The 22,080-nt window shown below is 48.0% G+C and overlaps 8 protein-coding genes across 8 annotated transcripts; 4 read left to right on the top strand and 4 right to left on the bottom strand.

The window, feature by feature from the left end:
* Positions 1-4,954: 4,954 nt before the first annotated feature.
* CABS01_09750 (uncharacterized protein) lies at positions 4,955-6,340 on the top strand (the record flags this gene model as incomplete). The annotated part of the gene is made up of 3 exons (XM_060543107.1): positions 4,955-5,455; positions 5,504-6,132; positions 6,190-6,340. The coding sequence occupies 3 exons, from the start codon at positions 4,955-4,957 to the stop codon at positions 6,338-6,340; spliced, it is 1,281 nt and encodes a 426-aa protein (XP_060399805.1).
* A 487-nt stretch (positions 6,341-6,827) lies between these two features.
* On the top strand, positions 6,828-7,340 carry CABS01_09749 (uncharacterized protein; the record flags this gene model as incomplete). Its single annotated transcript, XM_060543106.1, has 1 exon — positions 6,828-7,340. One exon carries the CDS (start codon positions 6,828-6,830, stop codon positions 7,338-7,340), a length of 513 nt encoding a protein of 170 aa, XP_060399804.1.
* A 461-nt stretch (positions 7,341-7,801) lies between these two features.
* CABS01_09748 (multicopper oxidase) lies at positions 7,802-9,903 on the bottom strand (the record flags this gene model as incomplete). Its single annotated transcript, XM_060543105.1, has 5 exons — positions 7,802-8,425; positions 8,493-9,252; positions 9,316-9,448; positions 9,565-9,818; positions 9,875-9,903. 5 exons carry the CDS (start codon positions 9,901-9,903, stop codon positions 7,802-7,804), a joined length of 1,800 nt encoding a protein of 599 aa, XP_060399803.1.
* Positions 9,904-11,402: 1,499 nt separating this feature from the next.
* On the bottom strand, positions 11,403-12,908 carry CABS01_09747 (major facilitator superfamily transporter; the record flags this gene model as incomplete). Its single annotated transcript, XM_060543104.1, has 2 exons — positions 11,403-11,915; positions 11,985-12,908. The coding sequence occupies 2 exons, from the start codon at positions 12,906-12,908 to the stop codon at positions 11,403-11,405; spliced, it is 1,437 nt and encodes a 478-aa protein (XP_060399802.1).
* A 1,271-nt stretch (positions 12,909-14,179) lies between these two features.
* CABS01_09746 (pyoverdine/dityrosine biosynthesis protein) lies at positions 14,180-15,924 on the top strand (the record flags this gene model as incomplete). The annotated part of the gene is made up of 3 exons (XM_060543103.1): positions 14,180-14,573; positions 14,632-15,012; positions 15,074-15,924. 3 exons carry the CDS (start codon positions 14,180-14,182, stop codon positions 15,922-15,924), a joined length of 1,626 nt encoding a protein of 541 aa, XP_060399801.1.
* A 474-nt stretch (positions 15,925-16,398) lies between these two features.
* On the bottom strand, positions 16,399-17,892 carry CABS01_09745 (dihydroorotate dehydrogenase; the record flags this gene model as incomplete). Its single annotated transcript, XM_060543102.1, has 1 exon — positions 16,399-17,892. The coding sequence occupies one exon, from the start codon at positions 17,890-17,892 to the stop codon at positions 16,399-16,401; it is 1,494 nt and encodes a 497-aa protein (XP_060399800.1).
* A 365-nt stretch (positions 17,893-18,257) lies between these two features.
* CABS01_09744 (Mpv17/PMP22 family protein) lies at positions 18,258-19,179 on the bottom strand (the record flags this gene model as incomplete). Its single annotated transcript, XM_060543101.1, has 2 exons — positions 18,258-18,675; positions 18,785-19,179. 2 exons carry the CDS (start codon positions 19,177-19,179, stop codon positions 18,258-18,260), a joined length of 813 nt encoding a protein of 270 aa, XP_060399799.1.
* Positions 19,180-20,153: 974 nt separating this feature from the next.
* CABS01_09743 (heterokaryon incompatibility protein) lies at positions 20,154-21,554 on the top strand (the record flags this gene model as incomplete). Its single annotated transcript, XM_060543100.1, has 1 exon — positions 20,154-21,554. The coding sequence occupies one exon, from the start codon at positions 20,154-20,156 to the stop codon at positions 21,552-21,554; it is 1,401 nt and encodes a 466-aa protein (XP_060399798.1).
* Between the last annotated feature and the right edge of the window lie 526 nt (positions 21,555-22,080).

The raw sequence follows: 22,080 nt of genomic DNA, 5'->3' as shown, positions 1-22,080 counted from the left end.
GATACCCTTAGCTTTTGCTTCTTAATAATAAGAAAGCTATTACTAATTACTTAATAAAAAGTAAATTATGCCGCTTATATTAGCGCTTTAGCTATTTTTTAGTTCCCTATTTCTTAAAACTACTTTAGTAATTTAGTAATAACGTAGAGATTATAGCCCTCGAGAGGTTTATAAAAGTTTATTAATAATATTAACTTAACGGTACTACCCCTAGCCGATTTAAATTTATTTTATAAAATAATTACGATTTTAACTATAAAATCGTAATTAATATAATATACCTAATAAACTATAAGGGTACTAACTAACTAGTACTTTACGTTATTAATACTACTACTTCTTTTTAAGTAATAAGGTTCTTTATAAATATAACTATAAAGTATATATAAGAAGCTCTTTAGTTATATTAAATTAACGTCTACCTTAGTCCGCTAGATTAGATTATTATAAATATTAATAAGAACTTTAGCGCCGTAGAGTTTAAGTTTTTAATTAAATTTATATTTATTAAAGTTAAAGAAGTACTTATAAAAGCTTATAATAGTATTAATAAGGCTAAGAAATACTACGTAGTACTTAAAAAAGTATATAATATTATTTAAAATAAGTACTTATTAATAAGCGCGGAGGCTATACTTTAGGCCGTAATTAAAGTAGTTAATAATATAATTAGCTCAAATAGCCTCGTCCCTATACTCTTTATTTGTAGAGCTTTTTTACGTATTTTAATAACTTTCTATTATTACTAAATATTACTTAATATATAGAAGTAGTTAAAAAGGTAATAAGGGAAATCCGCAGACTTTATATTAATAAGTAAGTAAGCGAGGTACTAGCTACTTAAAATAGACTAAATATTTCCTATATTATTAATTTATTACTATAGTTAAATATTAAAATTTAGTAAGAAGGTAAGGGATAGAAAGGCTTATTTAAGCTCGTTTTAATAAGTAGTACTACTTATATAATAAAATTACCTTATGGCCTAATAAGTTTTTAAGTTATTATAATTAAACCCTAGTATTTAAAAAAAGTTAACCCCGAGTTACTAGTTATAGTAATAAAGTATATTAATTATTTATTAATCCCCGTAGTTAACTAGCTAACTAATAATAGTGCCGCTATTAATAAAATCTTTAATAAAATCGTTATAATAGTTAATAACGACCCTCTACTATAGAGGAAGAGGATTAGAAAAATATTAATACGGCGTAGCTATAATAATACTTCTATAACTATTACTTATTTTATATTTAAAAAAGAGATAAATCTTAAGCTAGTTACTAAACTTTATAATAAGGGTATTATTATTATACTAAGAGTATTTTTTATAAAATTTATTAATAAGGAGCTTTTAAAACTAGTTAAGAGAGGTATAATTAAATTTATTTAACTTAGCCCTAAATATAAGGATATAAGGATATTTAAGTCTTAATTTATTAATAAAATTAAGAACCTAGGACTTAACTTTATTAAAAAGTCTTACTTAGTTATATAAGGGTATAATAATAAAAAAAAGAAAGAGATTTTTATATAGTTATTAATAATTTAAAGAACTAGTTAATATCTAATCCTCGCCTTAGCCCCGACTCTAATTTAAAAAGGCTACGTTATTTAGTTACGAAATATTACTTAAATATATATATAATCGAGCTAACCTCTTTATTATAAGGTTTTTACCTAATTACTAACTCGGATCCGTTATTTATACCCTAAGGGTACTATTTTATACGTTATATAGCTATTATATAGTCTTATAAAATCTAATACTTACTAATAAGTAATATATAATAAGTATTATTTAAAAATACTCTAAATAATAATATTTATATTCGACCTATACTTACTAATCTTAATAAGAGAAAGCGGATTATTTAGTATTATTAGAATATAAACTAATAATATAATTAAATTATTAAATAAAACCTTTAGTTAAAAAAAAAGACCGAGCTTAAGTATACTAAGTTACTAACTAAATTAAAGTAGTAACTATTAGCTAACGAGCTATTTATTTTTAATAATAGAATTATCTTATTAAAAGGTAGTAATATAGTATTTAGATAGAAAAACTAAGGGAAAAAGCTTAAGTAAGTTAACCCCTTAGTATTAAATACTAAATAATAATTTATTAAATAGTAAGCTCGAGGTACTTATATTATATTAATTTACTAACTAAAAATAGTTTTTAATATATTATTTACTACTTAATACTAAATAGATCTATTATTTACTAACTACGCTATACTAAACTATTATATTAAATAATAAATAGATTATTTAAACCGAGGGCTTATATTCGTACTATTAGATCTAATTATAACTAAACTCTTTATTTTTATAAATAAGTTATTTATAAATAACGCTAATTATACTTCGTAACTAGGTTATATTATTATCCTTATAAATAAAAAATAAACTAAAAAGAGCTTTATAATTAATAATAATATTATTTACTATAGCTCTATAAAAAATAAAAGGATTACTTAGAGCGTATTAGTATTAAAAGTTTATAAGATAGTTATAAGCGTTAACGTTACTTATACTATCTTAACTACCTTAGACCTTATTACTAAATAACTCGATATTCTAAAGATCCTTATTATAGTTTATATAGATTTATATTTATTATATAAATACCTTATTAAACTAGGTATTATAAAAGAAAAGAGCTTTATAATAAATATTATAATATTTTAGTAATTATATAAACGTTATGAGCTTTATAAGATCCGTTAGATTAGTAATAATAATAACCTAGTTAACGGGTTTATAAAGAGTATATTAAATAAGTCCCTTAAGCAATTCGTTAATAAAAGAATTATTATAGTTAAGATAAAAGGGTAAGTAATACGTAGTTAAAATAATAATATACTATAAGTAATAAGTTATTTAATAAACGTATATACTTCTTAAGCTTTAATTTAGAGAGAAACGTACGTATTTAGGGCGTAGTTAAATTAATAAAAAGCTCTTTTTTTAACTATATTAGATTTAATAATTTCTAAAGAGTTTAAGTATATAGATTATATATATTAAAAAATTAAGAAATAATTAGAAAAAGGGGATAATAAAATTTTTATATAAATAATTATAATAAAAGCTATATTAAAATTTTAATATATAGCTTTAAGTATTTTTAAATAGGGGATTAATAGCGGATTTTATTATTAGTTCTCGTTAGCTAGGGGACCTAGCCCTTATTTTACCCTTTTTTATTATAAAAATAGAAGATTACTAATATTAAATTATAAAATAAAAAAGGGCCCTATTAAGTAGTTAGGTAGGGGAGGTAGGTAGGTAGTCTAGGTCTATATAAACGGACCCTTTTACTTACTTATACCTATAGAGGGATCGCGGGCCCTGCTTACGATCTTCCCCTCTTATATATACGTAATAGACCTATACTGACCTATTGACCTAGTTGCGACCGAAAGGTCTGACCTGCCTACGTGTATACTAACACTATCGCTCTTGCGGAACAGTGAGCCATTCCTCCTCCCGCCTCATAAGAGTTTAGCAAAAAGCTCACCACATGGAAATAGTGCGAGAAGTGCGCCCGTGAAGTTTACATTGAGGGCGTGACTGCCCGTAATGGAGGTGAGGTTGCTGGAATCACCAAGGCCAATGGTGACAAGGCAACTCTAGTAAACGTCTGCACCGATGCCAAAACCCCTTGCCAGAACTACAGTGGTCCTGGCGTCAAGGACGGCCCTTGCTGAGTGAGGAATTGAGCCTCATGTTGTGCATGTTGTCTTACAGTCAGTATCCCTAGTATTACAGTGGAGGATCTTGAGGTTCTCCTTCCATTTCCAAAAACTGCGAGTCTTAATTGCAAAGGTGATGGCATACGAGACTACCCCATCTACTCATTGGAATCAGATCGTCTAAATCATCCGGATCAAAATCACCATCATCATCAGTGCAACGTGCATTTCTGCCTCCTTCAATACTGCATTGCCGGTCCCTAGAATCATGGTAGTATCTCGAGCTATTGATAATTACCCCAATCTACTATTTACCTCATGAATTGGGATGGCTAATTTCTTTTACTTTGCGCATATGAACCCTTCTTGTCATGCTGTACTGGAACTAGCCCAGCACCCCGCTGATGTTCAATAGTAGCTGAGCAGGTAGTTCTGTCATGCTGCACCTCCCTAGCAATTTCACAAGTCGTTGTCTCGATGTAGTATTGGCTATGTAATTAGCTTCTAGGTGTAAGTCATTCTGAAGCCGTCATGTAGAGATCGACGGGACCAATCCACGCTAATTCTCACCATGTGACCATACTACCGTGTCCTTTGCTCCTAACGCCACGGCCAATGATAGGGGCTGTGATGACGAGGTTTATCTGATATAGATCAATCCGTGAATTCCGGTAGATTCAATATCAACAGCATGCGGGGAAAATCAACTTAGATACGGCGTATGGATAAGCGTTGCCGCTCCGAGTGGTTGGCATTACCGGGTAATGCTTAGCCGCAAAGCCACACCTCAGACTCACCGAGCGGGTAATGCCCAACCGCGACACACGTCTCTAGGAGGCCAATTCCAACGTTAGTAAAAGACAGAACAACCCTGCTGAAATTCTGCACTTCCGCGGAAGTGAGAATGTTAGTTAGTCCGATTGATCGGCGACTGAGAGCTGAAGATAGGGATGCCTCGAAAGATGGCACTTGTTGGAGTTTTGGTGTTCTGAATGGGAAGCATCAGCTCGAGCGTTCTTCTGTTTTCGATAGGCCTAATCAGTGCAGGATCTGTGAGGAGAATGTTCACGATATATAAGAGCCAGCTGCCTCAAAGTCTACGGGAGATATTTACTCCAACGCATCATCACGACCGGAAGTCAAACTCCAGGGAACAATACCTTATCTATTGATTACTGCAAGTAACTCTCCGTTCTTATTTTGAGAGTGATAAGAAGCTGACCAAGTCGTAAGATCGATTTACGCTTAAAATGGTCCAATTCAATCTAACCGAAGACCAAAAGGCTTTGCGCGCCAAAGGAGCCAAGGTTGCAAAAGAAGTCCTGACACACGCCTATGCAGATTACTCTAAGCACTCTGACCAACTCACGCGGTTTCGAGCAACTCGGCCCTACTACGGCAAGTTAATAAAAGAGGGATTACTCAAGGCCTTTATCCCCAAGGCCGCAGGCGGTGACGCAGATACCCTCTTGGAGACTGCCTTCCTTCTGGAGGAGCTTTATGCAGTCGAGTCCAGCATTGTGATCCACCTAGTCGGTAGTGCTTTAGGATTGTTACCTCTGGCTCTTGGCGGCACAGCCGAGCAGCAGGAGAGGTTCTTGAAGCCTTTCCTCTCCGGTGAAGGTGATCCCCTGGCAAGTCTGGCTCATTCCGAACCAGGTGGAACTGCGAATCACCTTGAACAAGGAGGGAAGGGTCTTGGAGTAACTGCCAGGAAAGAGGGCGATTTCTACATTGTCAATCTCGAAAAGGTAAGACATCAGTACAGTTCGGCCGAGCTAAGTCTAATTTTGCAATAGCTATGGACCACAAACAGTGCCGGCTGGGACGGCAAAGGAGCAGAACTTACGTGCCTGTGCGCACGGTATTCTGAGGACGGCCTCTCAGAGAAGTCCGACGTCAACCCTGCAGACAATTTGATGGTACTTATGGTGACTCGAGAGATTGTGGCTCAAAACACCCCAGAGGCCTTTGAACTTCTCAGCGAACCTGAGCTCTTCGGGCACATTGCTGTCACTGGTCCTCACACCCGATACGCCAACTTCAAAGTGCCAGCTGATCACGTTCTTTTTGCCCCCGGCAAGGCCGGACCATACATCGAACAAGCCTTTGGCATCTCCGGAGCTCTTGTTGGGGCCATGGCAGTCGGTACCATGCGCGCCGCTTTCGAAAAGGCACTCAAATTCGCAAAGAACGACCATCGCGGCGGATCCATGCCCATTATCCAAAGACAGAGTCCTGCAGACCTGCTCATCGGTGCGAAAATCAAGATCGATACTTCCCGAATGCTCGTATGGAAAGCACTCGACAGCTTGGACAACGGTCCAGGAGATGCGAAATCTCGCTTCGAATCCTGCCTTACAGCCAAAATCTACAGCAGTGATTCAGCAGTCACCTGCGTCTGGGACTGCATGCAAGTGGTTGGCATGTAAGTTGACTTCCGGTCTTGGACTCAGTACTTGAATGCATGCTTACGGAAGACCAGGACCTCGTACGCTGAAAGCGCTGGCTTCTCGCGCCTTCTGGCAGATGCTGCTGTTTTCCCCTTGTTTGATGGTGGAAACGTTGGCATCAGGCGACGCCAGTTCCAAAAACTCATGTGTGAGGAGGAATACAAGCCGTGGGCAAATCTTTAGTCGCTCTGATGCGAAAGACACTAGTTTCTCGTATTCAATTATATGTCCCTTCAAAGACTTCCCATTTGAGGCCACCCAAACCATGCAAGCGGAGGGTGCTTAAGCTAGAAGTCTTGTGCATAGCACACCATAGCCGTCTCGGTTTAACCTATTAACAGTAATCAAATCATTCAAAGTCAAATCAAAATCCGGCGGTCTGGATCCTGGATTGCAGCGTGATTTCTACCTATTTATTAAGGTTCATCGGGAGGAATTTGTACTAGCAAGTACCGCAGCGACCGGCTCTCGATACGGGTACACTACCTTGTTGGCATGACGATATTGTTCTGGCTATCTCAAGTGTTCATTTGCATTCCGCTCTCGCAGTCTCCACTCTGCTCTGAATAAATCAGCCCTTGGCCAACCGCGATCTTGTGTAACCATCACGATCACGTTTTCAACACAATCCGATTTCTTCGACAACTTCTTCTTAACTTTGAACAAAGCCATGGATCCTCATCTGCAAGTCTTAGTCAACCACTTGGTGATGATGGCCACCGTGTTCTCTGCAGTCGTGTTGGCGGTGTCCTTCATGACGGCGGCTATCGACATGCGTGAAGATAGCATCACACCACAACCTCAATGTCCAACCAGACCGAAACCGCGACTTATCTTCTGGCTCCTTCTCTCGATTATACAGTCAATCATCATGCTCTTATGGTTGGCTGGCTGTGTGCTGTTTGTGCCAGTCGCGGTCGTGCAGGTGGCTATCTATTGCCCCATTGCGGTCATAGGCTTCGTCATCCAACAGACAAGCGGGCATCGTTATGCCGCAGGAGTAGCTTCTAACATTTGGGACGCTACTACAAGTTGTGGAGTCGCACCTACAACCCTGAGAAAGCGGTCCCTTGATGCGACTCTCTGGCTTTCCGGTGGTTTCTGGTCAAGGCGACAGTGTGGGGATCCCGAAGCACAAGAGCTGATGAACAAATCGCCGTGCAGGAACGAGAACATGGAATGATATTTGTTGAAGAACCTTAAGGTCTCTTCTTGCAGCATTCCAGCTTTCGAAACGGCGAACATAGGAAGTAACTGCGTACCAGAAGGTTGTTGGGACAAGAACTTGCATAGCATCGAGTGCCAAGCTTTACCATCTACAGAAGTTTAGCAAGTCCGGCTGTTCTAAATGGGATGATACGTCGTGTTTTTCGTCATATGGTGGACGGTATAAAGCTTTTGTACCTACATTTGAGCCTGGGCACGCTCTTATTTGGTGTAATATAAGATACTTTAGTCGAAGCTGGGTGTAGGAGTGTTATTCTTTGTCCATGATTGAAGTGATTATATTAGATACTTAATTAGTTTAAAATCTGAAGAAATCAATTGAACTCCCCGCTATGCAAATTCCACTATGTCCACGTCAAGTGACGCTCCCAAAGGCAAATCAATCACGGAACAATCTGTCAGCTACATATCCCCTTTTTATCGAAGCCCACTATCGAAAGGTAGAGCATTCTCGCCGTGTAATTGTACGTAGTCATCCCAGGCCGCGCAAACCTCGCGAACATCATCAGGGATCTTGCTTTGTCGGACTGTCTTTGGCTTGACCAAAAAGTTGATGTAGAGACCAACGCTAGCGTGCCACGCAGTATGGCAATGGAAGCTCCAGATTCCTGGATTCTTTGCTTCAAACTGCACAACAAGATTTCCGTTACGCCGGAGAAGTTCCGTGTCGGCGCGGGCCGGGTTCTTGGGATACTTCAGAGTGCCGTTGTAGAACCCATCCGATTCGCTCAGGATCTGGAAGTCACCGCCATGAATGTGCATCGGATGGACGGAGAAATGGTTGTTCAGCACAACACGAACATGGCGGACATCGTCAGGAATCGTGGCCAAGATGTGCTGGGGATCCTTAAGATACTCGGCGTGACCATCTACTGCCTCGATGTACAACGGGCGGCTCCAGTCGGCTTTGAATGTCACATTGTTCATCAGCCACTGATGATTGCCGCTAGCGTTTGATCTGAAGTCGATGTCGTAGAGAAGTGTAAGATCAGGCTTAGGGACACGCTTCTTGTAAATTGGCTTCTTCAAGTGAAGATCAGGCTACCAAGACAGGTTGAATTAGCATGACGAGCTAGTTGGAAGGGAGATTAAAATAAGTAGCACTTACATCACCGCATGTTGCAGTGAAGCTTGGCAGAGGCGCAACAGTTTTGGTGGCTGGAACGACCGTGGTGGGCGTCTCGTCATAATAGATAGTGCCCAGTGTCTCGTTAACTTTGGTGGCGGCACACTGAATTCTTGAGCGCATGTAGTAAGACCGCTTCGGATCTCCATTACCCTTGACGAGAACTTCAGCTCTCATGCCGACACCGAGGATGATGTACTCCACTTCGTAAGGCTCTACAGGCACGAAGTCCATTGTGGTCACAATGATCTTGTGGCCGTCTATGGAAAAGATTTGCATAGCCTCGACACTTGTGTTGATCAACCGGAGCTTATGAACTTTGCCAGACTTGAATCTCAAGGATGCGCGTGGAGCATTGCTCTTGCAAGTCGTATTCGCGGGAGCAAGTGAGCAGTTGAAGTGATTCATTCCGTTGATCAACTGGTTATTCGATTGAGGGGCGTAGACGCTGGTATCGTTACTGGTTGATATGGCATCCGAGGCAATCTTCTCGTAAGGGTAGTGATAGTAGTCGGAGAGTGTGACGGGGCCCAAGTCGAGATCGTATTCGACGTGAGAAGGGCCGTAGATAACCATAGGACCCCACAGACCTCCGCCATACTGCAGCGCATGGTGGCCATGGTACCATGTCGATCCATACGTGCTGGCTTTCCAACGATAGGTGAAACTCCCACCAGGTACAATGGGACATTGCGTGATACCGCTGACTCCATCCATGAGTCCAGTCCCTTGCTGGTGTATGCTTGTAAGAACGTTAGCATAAAGTAGCCAACGGCTGTGGGGACGTGATTTATTATGGACTCACCCATGCCAATGCATCGCTGTGCCTTCCTCCGGACCCGTGATGTTGTTGTGGACGGTGATCTCGACAATATCCCCCCAGTTCGCCTCAACGAGAGGCCCAGGGAACTGGCCATTGACAGTGAGAAGTGTTTGTTCTGTAGGCAATGACTATGATCAGTCACTGGCTAGGGGTAGGCGAAAGATGCGATCTGCCTTGCTCGATCGAAATAGAGATCATCTGATGGTGAGGCTAAGGGTTGATGTAACGTACCAAATCCATCAGGTGCTAGGACAGCCCGTTGTATCGTCCACTCGTATTTTCGCACGACGCCAGTGTCAGGCACATTCTCAGGATCAGATTCGCATGTGCGGTTACCCCACGGTGGGCTAGCTTTCTTCTCGCTCGATTTGGCTCCCAAATATCGGGGCAAACAGGTTGGGGTTGGCGTAGTTGTGGAGATACTCGCCGCAGTCCCAGACAAGGCATGCACTGTCTGTGAGATACCCGAAAGGAGGCCACACAAGCTTGGAGTATGTTAGCGCTGACGAAGAATAGGCTCGCGTGAGAAGATTTGAAATACCTCAAGGCCGCTGATACTGAAGGCTTCATCTTGTTGTCGGGACCAAAGGCAAAGGCAGTGATGGAAGGGTTGAAGTGACAGTAAAACGGACCGAAAAGTGCGACCCAGACGTCTGCGTACGACTTATAACTAATGCATCAGAACTGAAAACACTGCCATCTGACTGTGCATTTCATTTATTTGAGAAGGCCCTCACGGAATTCGTCGAACTGCCTAGCCGGCCGGCGACATTCGTGATCCCGGCGCATGGGGTTAGTTTGCCCCCAGACTTACGCCAAGGGCAGAGAGAAAATAGAATGTCGGGATCCCAGGGTCTTACGGTGCTTCCGAGGTGGCACGCTCGTGGCTTTCCCGTCGGGTTGGGCTGAGCGTTGAACGACTGGGCAAGACGTCGAGCTGCATGTGGCTTGAAGCTGAAATGCCAGCAATTGAGGAGTTGCCGCACGCGGCCAACGCCACAATACCTGACATACATGGTTGCCATGCCGCTTAAGCACGGATCTGCCGGCATACTTGTAGACAACTTGTTTGCAAAGGTTGCTTGGTTTGATACTAAGGTACTCATCGCATAGAGCCAGGGTCTGCTGCTGTGCTTGTTTGCTGCCGACCTGCAATTTGCCTGATAATTTATTGGTGCCATTGAGTGATACCCCTTGCTGTGGCAAGTGTGCTAAGATATTCTCGAGCACGCCACCTGATTGTTTTATTTCTGGTCTCGGAAACTTATTAGCTCTGTGTCACGTTCGGCGAAGCGTGGCACCGCACTGCTGGTTCTAGGGCTGTGGAACGAGCTAGGCTGGCTAGATCAAGTTGAGTGAGTCGACTGACTGGGCTCGCAGCGGCTTCCGTCGAATAGGAATAGCCACTTTGACAAAGGATTTAAGGTACGAGCTAAAAGCTGGCTCGCTTAAACTGATCTAGCCAAAGATGTCAAGCCGCTTGCATCCTACATCGATTTCAGCAAAGGGCTGTCAAGTGTCGTTCAGATGAATTTCTACTTTCCGATTCTCTTCAGCGAATAGGGCGGTTTACTCAAAGACGCCATAGCAACTAGCCGATTGGCGCCAAGCTCGAAACGGCTTCAAAGACCCTCTGGCCCGAATTCTGGGTAAGCCACGATAGCTCTAGAGTGCGAGCTTCTCTGCCTGATATCCGGTGAGGGGGAAGCTTCCAAGATTGCCAAGAATGTGCCGCAATTTCCGGTCTTGGATGGAGGGCTTTGCTATGAGCCGTGAATAACATGAACGCGATGTGAGGGAAGCCCGTCGGAAGATTCTGATGCCATGGATTCGATGCGGGAGTTCGCCAATAGATATGGTGGCAAGTGATATTTCATTCTTTGGCAATATTGTATACTTCGAATTCTCACCCTTGTCCCCAATAATCTAATCCAGAATCAAACGCCCTACGCCAATCCCCCCCGAGACTGGGAAACGCCATCCGATGCTTTTGCTACAGCAAGCGCAGTTGCATCAGATAAAAATATGGTATCCTTAAAGAAAGATGAAAAGGAAGGTGAACGAGAGTCTTAAATCCGCCAAAAGTCCTTCTGTCCAACCTGCTTTATCTTCGCAAGTGCAACCAAAAGACCACCCAGCAGCATGGAAGCGCCAGCAAATAGTTGCGCATAGAGGAAATCGCCGTGATTCAGCCCAACAAGACTTCCGCCAATGGGTGGACCAGCGAGACAAGCAAAACTGACAATGGTGAAGACCATGCCAATGCGTACCCCGAGCTTTGACATGTCCGACGTGACCTCGCCCATCGATGCCGTGAAGAGCGTCTGCACTGCGTTGGCGGTGAAGGCGTATGCAATGACCCAGGCGTAGAGTCCAGCCATGGAGCTCACGGCGATCCAGGCAAAGACGTTGAGGCTACTCAAAAGCAGTGATATAACGAGTGTTCTGAGAGGTTTGATGCTCTTGTCAGCGAGGTATGGGGGCACAAGTCGACCAATTATGCCCACGGCCGACATGACGATGAGGACAGTCAAGGCTCCGCTGTCATCGAGGTTGAGCTTGTTGCGACTGAAAAGGGGGACCTGGTGAGGAAGATGTTAGTCTATCATTTCTGATGAAAATGGCAAGAGACAATCCGTGAAGATACGTACATAATAATATGCGAAGTAGACGCCCAACAAGGCGAAGAACATGCCAACGGTGAATAAGAGGTACGGCAGTTCCTTGAAGGCTGACAGTTCGAGCAAGGGACCACCCTTGCGGGTCGCAGCTTTAGGTCGCGCAATGAGGTAGATGACGATGCTGTCAGCAAGAACCAAGAAACCCATAGTGCGAAGCGTCCACTGGATTCCCGTTCTTGGGATCATCTCACGAGCGATGATGGTAAAGATGACGGCACCGATGGGAGCACCGCAGGAACTGATCCCGAGCGCTAGACCCCGCCTCTTTGTGAAGTATTGCGAGACCAGCCAGACGAGCGCGGTGAAGTGCATACCGTTGCCGATACCCGTGGCTATGCCTTGTGACAGCAAAAAGTGCCAGTATTTGCTGGAGAATGAGGCTCCAAAGATGCCTCCGACTTGGAAGACGATGCCGGTGATCAAGGTAATTCTGAAGTGGCCGGCGTCGATGAGTCTGCCACTCAGGGTTCCTAGGAGGAAAAGGAGGAATATTTGCATCGAACCGATCCATGAGATGTCGGAGGTTGAACTGTCCGGTAAAATTTTGACGTATGAAGCCTGGAAAACGCCAAAGGCAGTGATGAAACCGAAGCCGTCTAATACGAGCAGAAATGCGACGAGGACTTGGAGCCAGCCTTGGAAACCACCGTCTGGCCCGTCAAGAACGGGATGAACTAGTTCAGCCTTTTCTTCGTCTGCCTGTAGTGATCGTTGTTGGCCTTCGGAAAGGCTCTGGCTTTGGGGTCGGACATGATGCTCGTCGTTGTTGGACATGATTACTTGGTTGTGGTCGTAGTTTGTGGTGTGGGCGTGGTGCTCGGAAGGTGCCAGTTGATGGTGCTCATCGTATGGCACGCTTTGGACGATGGGCAGAGTTGGGAGATCTTTCTCCATCATGGCGACCCGAAATGTGAGCAACTTGAAGCTAGTTGGTCCAGTAAAGTTACCGAAGAATGGGAAGCAATTCGAGGAATGAATGCCAAACTTTCGATTGTGGATCAACTAGAACAGAAAACGAGGGGTTATCATGTCGACAAAAGGAAATCGAGATGCTCAAGACGCAGAATGCTATACCGAGCCATTGGTTCTTTTACGGCAAATCGAAAATAGCTACCCAAAGTCTCCGGATACGGCATGTAATTGAGTTTACCAAACCAGCGCCTCGCTCACGGCGCCGGCGATACCAGCTCAGCCTGGCTGACTAGGACACACAACAGAGATGACCGGAATGCGACGGGCGAACCAACAAGTTCAAGACACATTTGGTGATGGATCATTTTCCCAGCTTCCCGAACCTAAAATCGGATGGGCTTAGCTCGAGCACTTAGGCCAGGACTAATCCAGACGTGTCAATCCATTGGCTGACCTGCTCTGGGACTAGTAGCCAACAGCCAAGTCAAGCCTCTTCAGCCAAACGACACGGTTAGGGCTAGGTTGTGTTACGTTCCAAAAGCCTCCAAACGTGGGAGGTGCCTCCACAAGATTCATGGATACCACCAAGTTCCCATCTGTTCTTGGCAATCATGAAAATCAGGGGACGCACGCGCGAGCAGTGGGTAAAGCTAAGGATTCGTGCCCATCATGCCGGTATAGCCGGTGTTGACCTAGTCTCATCGCCGACACGAGGTAAGACAATGCCTTTTGCCTCCAGCCTGGGACCATCAGGTGTGCTTATTTTGAGTCAAGTCAGGTAAAGGTAGTCAGACCATTGAGAAAGGCAACGCGTACCCTCGGCCGCTCTGCAGGTGCATGCAGACACGGCCACTCCCATGTAACGATGCATATCCATGGCCAGACTCCAGCCTTGGCTTGTGGTAGCTCAGCCTAGACGCCACGGTGCACTGCGATTCAAGCCTGGGCTTCGACAATGGGAAAGTTTCCGAGTAGCGTCCTGAATGCATGCGGAATACTACGAGATATCCAGATGGCATTCTCTGAGGAGGTCCCTACCTATTCCAGGTTAAAGTGAATCTCAAGTATAAGAAGAATCTCCAAGACCAGCCATGGTTGATATCGATTATCTACAACCCAGATCACCCTCTTCCTCTAATACGATCAAACAACATTTCCTTTCTTCCTTCTTAAGTTCATTGCCATCGTCTTCCGGTATTCACTTTCCCTATCTCTTCTCAATTCCTTCTCCCATACCTAAGCAAATCATCAAAATGGCCATCTCCGCAGCAGACCCCGTCCCCGTGTCTCCCACGGACGCCAAGAAGCCGGCAGCCTCCACCGGGAAACTCATGGCGAGACCGGTTCTCCAGCTCCGTGCTCCGACCTACAGACGCCCGAGTCTTGGCTCGGAGCTCAAGAGCCCCCTCAGCTCCATCTCTCCCCTCAGTGTCTCAGACTTAAGAAGCCCCCTCAGCCCTCTCAGGCAGATGCGTGTCGGGTTCTCCGACCTTGAAATCGGTTCTCCCATTGACCCCGTCGACCTGCAGCCTCCTGAACAGACGTTGAGGAGCCCTGTCAGCGCAACGAAAAGTCCCTTCAGTGCTTTCCATAGCCCTTTGAGAAATGCCAGCATCGATGCCGTCATCGACGATGTCGTTGAAGGAGGTGAGCTACATCCATCATTGTTGCTTCGAGAGCCATCCAACTAACACCCTGGATATAGATGCCCCTACCATCACAGAGACACTTCCCACACCTCCCCTCGAGCAGTCTTCTGAGCAAGTCGCTCACAAGATTCTGGACGTTCTCCAAGCCTTCGGAAGACACATCATCCCCGAGGGCCAGGAGAACCACGAGTGGCTTGGACGCAAGATGTTCCACGGTCGTGTTGAGGAGTACGTCAAGAAGGGAGAGTCAGTCAAGATGATCATCCCTGCCTTCCCATGGAAGAGCATCAACCGCACCGACAAGGTGACGGGTGTTCTCCCTGATCTAGGAGAGGACCTGGCCCTTGCAAGACTCAACGACCTCTGCGTGGAAATTGGCAAGGTCTATACCCATGGTGCCGAGGTTCACATTGCCACTGATGGTTTGGTCTTCAACGGTAAGCCCTTCCCTTCCTGGGAAGCCATACTTGTGTGTCCGATATCTAACTCGCCGATTAGACGTCGTCGGCATCTCAGACGACGAGACCTGGGAGTACGGCGCCACTCTCATGGACATGGCAGCGCAAAAGGGCTACGACGGCATCAAGCTCCTCCGCGTCATGGACTTCCTCGGCCTCACCAACGAAAACGAGCCCCTCACCAAGGAAAAGTACATGGAACTTGTCGACGAGAGCCGCAAGACCCTTGAGGCTCAATTCGGCGACCCGGACAAGGACGTCCGCGCCCTCATGGAGACGGACAACGACACGCTCATGACCTACCGCGGCTTCATCCGCTTCCTGGAGACGGATCTTCGCAACAGTCCCGTTGCGGCCCACGCCACCTCGGGTCACAAGTACCGCAAGGTTGTCAAGGAGGTCGCCATGAAGATGATGATGCGCGCCGAGTCCTTCACCAAGATCATCCTCGCCACCTGCCCCGACCATGTCCGCCTCTCCATCCACCCCTCCAGCGGCGCCGTCAAGCTCTCCATGCCGCTGCTGGTCGAGAAGCACAACCCCGACGGCTTCCCCCGTACCCCCTGGCACAGCTCCATCGCCGTCTCCCTAGACGGCGGGTACCGTTCTCTGCACGCCAAGGACGTCCGCGACACGCACGACTTGGTCATGAGAGACGGCCGTCCTTGGTGCTTCCGTGAGAAGTCTGAGCTCTTTGAGCTCGGCGAGGATGTCGAGATTGAGCACCTTTACCCCACTGGGATCGAGGTGCGCCCTCGCGAGGAGAAGAATGGTGAGGTCAAGCTCAACGAAGCAGCCCGCGAGAAGCTGGTGAAGCTTGCTCAGCTTCAGCCTGTAACCGTTGTCGGCTTTGAGAATGCGCCCGAGTTTGTCCTCGCGGGCCAGGAGTAGACATAGTACCCGGTCTCAGTCTAGCATTTAGAGGAGGATCGGCGGTTTGCATTGCTAGGGCATCATCAACGGCATCATCGTGGAAAAGAGGTGGCAGGAGAATATGATTGTACGCAGGAAAGGGTAGCTTGATAGGCGCCGATTGCTGCCAGGTCACACGGAGTCGGGCGTTTTGCAGTTGCTTTTCTCCCTCCTTTACAACGCCGCAAAGGCAACCAAATTATAATACATCAACATTCTTCAAACTTGTGTTGCGGAGAGGAACTTACTATGCGCGATTCCATCAATTGTTTGGTTAAGATTATGGTGGGTTGTGGTGGCTTAGTTCTCGGGGTAGTCTCCACAAGAGTCGGCGGGGTGGATTTCTCGGGGTCCGCACATTTGATCTACTCGATTCATACGATGAGAGCAGATGTCAAGAGCCCGGATTATTCTGCACTGAGCAGTCAATCTTCTATTTGTGAAGTTGGTATTCTACGCCTGGTCCTTAATCTCCCGTTTTATCTTTGTAATTGTTCCCGGTCCGCCGTACGTCAAGCCAGTGTACACCATGGCCACGCTGGCGCCCGCATTGAGGATCTTGAGCGCCTGCTCTCCATTTGTAATGCCGCCTGTCGCGAAGATGACCTTTCTCGGTGTATCCTTGCCCTCGATCAAATCGTGAAGCTTGCCGGAGAGGGAGCCGTCGACATCAGGAATAGCAGCCGCCTCCTCGGCCGAGCCGGTTTGGAGGGTCTGGGCATCGAGCTTCTTGCGATATCTTCCGACCAGATCCAGGGTTCTGCTGTACATGGCGGGTCCCGAGTAACCACCCGTCTCCTGCAGCGCCTTCTGCTCCTTGACAGTAAGCTTGACGCCTTGGGGAACGATGCCTGTGCGACGGTTGGTGGTGTTGCCCACGATGACACCGTCGACACCGCTGCTGCAGACAGCCTGGACGATACCCTCAATTTGGGCATCCTCCTCCTCGTCAGGGGAGACCTTGACCATGACCTTGGGGGCAACCTTGCGGTCGACCTTGCGAGCCTCCTGAACCACGGCGCTCAACAGCCTCGTCAGAGGCTCGGTGGCCTGCAAGTCGCGGAGACCAGGGGTGTTTGGGCTGCTCACGTTGACCACCAGGATATCGGCATACCTAGCAAGACGTTGCACGCAGTAAACGTAGTCCTGAGCAACGGCATTGACATCCTTTTGGTCCGTCTCCTTGTTCTTGGCAATCTGCACAGCCAGCAATCTGCCGGGGAGCAAACTGCCAGCAGGGACACCAGCCTCGCCGTCCAGAACCTCCTGCTCTGTCGCGCCAACCTTGCGAGCGAACTTGCGCACGCGCTCCCTCAGTGTGATGGCCATGCTGTCGGCACCCCGCGAGTTGAGACCGTATCGGTTGATCATGCCGTCGAGACTGGGAACGCGGAAGACACGCGGGCGAGGGTTGCCGTCCTGCGGGCGGGGCGTGCAGCCACCAACCTCAACGATGCCGGCACCGAGGGCGAAGAGGGCGTCAGGAATGTCGGCGTGCTTGTCGAGGCCGGCGCTGATACCGATGGGGTTGGACAGTTTCATTCCGTAGACTTCCGTCGCCAGAGCAGGGTGTTCGGCGAGGGTTCTATCACGTTCGCGGATGTGTAGGCCGAGATCGTAGAGAGTTTTCATCATGCCAGTGCCGGCATGGTGAGCGTCCTCGGCGTCGCTCCATGCAAAGCGCATCAACATGGGTGACAATGCGTGGATGGAGGCCCTCGTATCGGTTACATAGAGATAGGAGACGTAGAGGGAACCGACGAGGGCAATGCTGTACAGGCCAGTCTTCAGACCCGAACCGGCCTGGGATTCCGTCGAGGAGCCGGTGCCAGTAGAAGCATGACGTCGGGGGATGTTGCTAGGGATTCTGGGGCGGACGGTGGTAGGATTTCTGGCGGATCGGAGGACGGACTGCACGCGGCAGGATCGCAGGCAGATGGACGCCATTGCAGAGAAGAGTTGCCGGTCCTGGCCAGCACTCAATGGCTCAGCGTTGGGTAGGTTTTGAGGGTTGTGATCTGGACGAGGTCAAGGGCCCGAAGGCGGAATGGGCGCGAAGTTTGGGGTGCACATTTGGCGTCGCTCTGGCACGGAGGGTACAGTGTCAGTACAGTGTCGGCTAACACGGTACAAAGTCTAAGGTATTTTTTTCTAAGAATAAAATCGTATCAGATCATGACGTTCTCCATGTCTGTATGGTCCGTCTCCGTCTAGCCCAACGCCGTCCCGATGCACTACAAAAGAAAATGATGCTGCCAAAGAATGTCTAGGACATCTATGCTTTCCGCTCCTCTCCTCTACGTCGTCAAAGTTCAAGCCTCCATCTTTACCGAACTCTCGTGAGCAGCGATGGCCGGCACCGCATGCGATCTCTCTTGTACTTCCTCTGCCTCCTCGACGACCTCAGCCTGTCTGTTCAAGAAACTCAGATAGGTCTGCCATCCGACAGCAATCACGCCCGAGAAGACGCTGCGGTATTCCATCGGGATGAAAGAGAAGCTGAAGGCCGTCACGGCAGGCCACAGCTTGCACGAGTTGACAATACTCACCGGCACACATTGTCGGATGCGGTCGATGATTTGGTCGAAGTTGTCTCCAGCAAGGAACGCCTGCATGCCGAAGAAGTACGAGTTGAATACGGGTGTGAAGCACACCTGGTTCACCACGACCTTTGTGGCCAGCGAGAGGAGCCTCGAGGCATAGTTGAAGTTCTGGGAGAGGAAGATGAACCTGCCAAACACAATACTGCGTCAGTCGCTGTTCGAATAGACGGAAACCACACGGGAGCTGCGAGCACACGCACGAGCACGAGAACGAGAACGAGAACGACCGAACCTACCATTTATAACTGGGAATAGAAGAAATGGCGCCAATGATCAGGGAGCGCATCGTCCGTTCTGGGTTGTAGTCGTTGCCGCTCATGTTCTGGGCCGAGAGGTCGGCGCAAAAATAGATGACCAAGGAGCTGATGAACTGCGTCGTCAGAGGCCTCTTGCGCTGGGCTCGGGCATAACCCTCCCCGGCGCGGGTCAAGGGCCCGAGACGCTGCCATAACGGGATTGTGGTGATGGTGTTTGGCACGGGAATAGGATCCTCTGCCCTCTTCGGCTTGGGTACTTCGGAACTGGAGTTGGCGCGGCGCTGTTGCTGCTGTGCCAAGCGATTTCGCAATCCTTGGGCTCCGAGTGTTTGACGGCGCAAGAACACTCGGAACAGTGTTGTGGTCGTTGCCATGCTCGGTTCGGTTCGGTTGTGAAGTACGGTAGGTGTTATTGAGGGATCATAGTCGAATTTGTCGAGGGAGAGATTTGCAAGACGTCTCTCCGTCCAAGGTAATCTACTCTTGGTACTTTACCTACTGCGCAAGGAAGGGTATGCCGAGAAGTATGGCCGAGATGATGCCCCAAAGGCGTAGGGCGGCATGGACACACGCACACACTGTCACACACCCTCCCAGCACACTCATTTGGCAGTCACCCACATCCACCCTGGACTTCCCGCCTGTGCCCGCCTGGACCCCTGAAGAGCAAACCGGGAAAGTGCGGCAGTGGCATTGCCGACGCCGATGGCGGCCCTTCCGTCGGGGTCCGGGCCCTGCAAGAGTGGGCCCTTTTGATGTTTCTCTTCTTGTTTCTGTTTGGCCCGTTGTTGCGTGCTTATACTCTGTGCTTGTACCGGTACCTTACGTAAGGTCGACTCAGGCACGTGCAGCTGCCAGGGGTGACAGGCCCTAGCTTAACGCCTATACATCGCCACCCGTCGCCATCCGCATGACCCTTACCGCCAGCTGGTGTCCGCCCTCAGCTGCCCCTCCCCCAGATGTCACTCGGGAGCTGGCGGGGCACCTGTGTCCACCTGCGCACCGCACTTGACTTACACACCCCTAATCACCAAGCCGTATGCTCCCGTCTCGTGACAGTTTGCCTTCTTCTACTTGAGCTTCTCAAAAAAACACCAGGATTGCTATCAAATAATCTCTTCGTTTGTCACCAAGTCACTCAACAAGGCGTCGGTTGAACTCATCATGGTAGCACCCTAGACTGTGCCCAAGTTGTACAAGGCTGTTGGGCTGTAATACATCTCTCCCGTCGCCTCTACAGCACTTACCTTTGGTTGCCTTGCCTGGTCTGATTACTCCATACAGAATAACAAGGCTTCGGGACCGAGATCGAAGGGACGAGGAAGGCACCACAGACATCACCATCAATATGTGGCTTCTCGATACAACCACCTACGAACCGCGCATGTTCATCATCGGCAGTACTGTGCCCCCCTACGCCATCCTCTCCCATACTTGGGGATCCGATGAGGTGACCTTCCAAGACATCCAAAACCTGCCCCTGGCATCCAAGAAAGCCGGCTTCATCAAAATTCAGGGATGCTGCACTCAAGCACTGCGTCACAACATTGGATGGGCCTGGATCGACTCCTGCTGCATAGACAAAACCTCCTCCGCAGAGCTGTCCGAAGCCATCAACTCCATGTACACCTACTACCTCCTCGCTCGTGTCTGCTTTGTCTACCTCGCCGACGTACCGCCCCTATCCTCGTCCCCTCCCATGGACCGGCTCTCATCACTCGCTTCGTCCAAGTGGTTCACCCGCGGTTGGACACTCCAGGAGCTCATCGCGCCCCGGCGGACAATCTTCTACACCTCGGACTGGTCCCGTCTCGGAACCAAAGGCGTCCATACCGATGAACGCCCCTTCATCCAGGCCCTCTCCTCCATCACAGGAATCTTTGAATCTGTCCTCGCCAAAACTCGCCACCCGCGCGACTATTCCGTCGCAGAACGCATGTCCTGGGCAGCAAATCGCCAGACCACCCGCGCAGAAGACCTAGCCTACTGCCTCATGGGCCTCTTCGGCGTCAATATCCCCGTGTTGTACGGCGAAGGGCTCAAGCACGCGTTCCAACGTCTCCAACACGAGATCATACGGGCATCTCCCGACGAAACTATCTTCGCGTGGAGGGCGGATCCGCAGCAGCAGCTCGTGGACCCGTACACGGGCGAACGCCGATCCAGAACTGTGACGTCGGGCTTGCTCGCCGACTCGCCCGCCGATTTTGCCCACTCACACGACGTCCACCAGCGCGCGTTGCTCCCGCCGTCTCCGTTTCGGGAGTTCAGCATGACCAACATGGGCCTCTGCATCACTGCCAACCTTGTGCGTTTGACGCCTGCTACCGGGGGCGGGCCCCGTGGCAGTCCGGCTCCACAGACCGTGTTTGTGGTGCCTATCGGTGCGAGCGGCCGGTCAAACGAAACCTCGCCGCGTACCCGGGTTGGATTGTATTTGGAGCCGGTGCTCGTAGCGGCGAGTCGCGCAGGACACAAGACTTCGTACTTTCGCCGTATCATGTGCGATAAGTTTTGTTTTGCGTCGACTGGCGAGTTTCTGCAGGGCGAGCTTGCCAATATTTACATCCTCGAAGACGATCAGTTCGCCGAGATGCAATTCGCGGATAGGCCTCCTACTCCAAGACCGGGCTCAGCGTCAGGATCTGGCTCGGATGGGGGAGGAGGAAATTGGTCGCCGTCGATTGGGGCTAGGTTATCGCTCTCGCCCAGTCCGTCTCCCAGGCCTTTTCCAGAGAGTATTCTCTAATAAATGTATAGACGATGATAGTCATAATGGAAGGAAAGAGAAAGCCAGGAAAGAGAAAGCCAGGAAAGAGAAACTTAGGAAAGAGAAACTTAGGATAGAGAAGTATAGCTTAAAGGAGGTACTTGTTCAAATGTGGTTGGGAAATAGTGGACAATAACAATGCGTGGCTTGTAGAGATACCCCGGCTCTCTCTATATGAGAGGGACCAGATACATGACAGAAAAGGAATTGCAAAAGGACACCAAGTCAAATTAGAGTGTTCAGAGCAAATACGTTCGTTTCAAGGTTTCTCATTCACCTGATACACCTGCAGTGTACCACTACTCCAGAACACGAGTTACTCGGGTATCTCATCCAGGAAAACCCTCCTGCTGTTATGCCTTTACTACATACATGATTTCCTCCCCTTCAGCCAAAATGGCAGCGCATCGCCGCGAATGCTCGCTCTTTTCCGATTTTTCCCTATCCTCCTCTGAATTCCCCTCCTTTCGTGCTGTTTTCCCCATCCCCAAATCTAGGTTGTTTT

The sequence above is a fragment of the Colletotrichum abscissum genome (assembly GCF_030869225.1).
Source record: "Colletotrichum abscissum strain IMI 504890 chromosome Unknown Scaffold_24.1, whole genome shotgun sequence".
NCBI lineage: Eukaryota > Fungi > Ascomycota > Sordariomycetes > Glomerellales > Glomerellaceae > Colletotrichum > Colletotrichum abscissum.
This window is presented reverse-complemented; position numbering and strand designations above follow the sequence as displayed.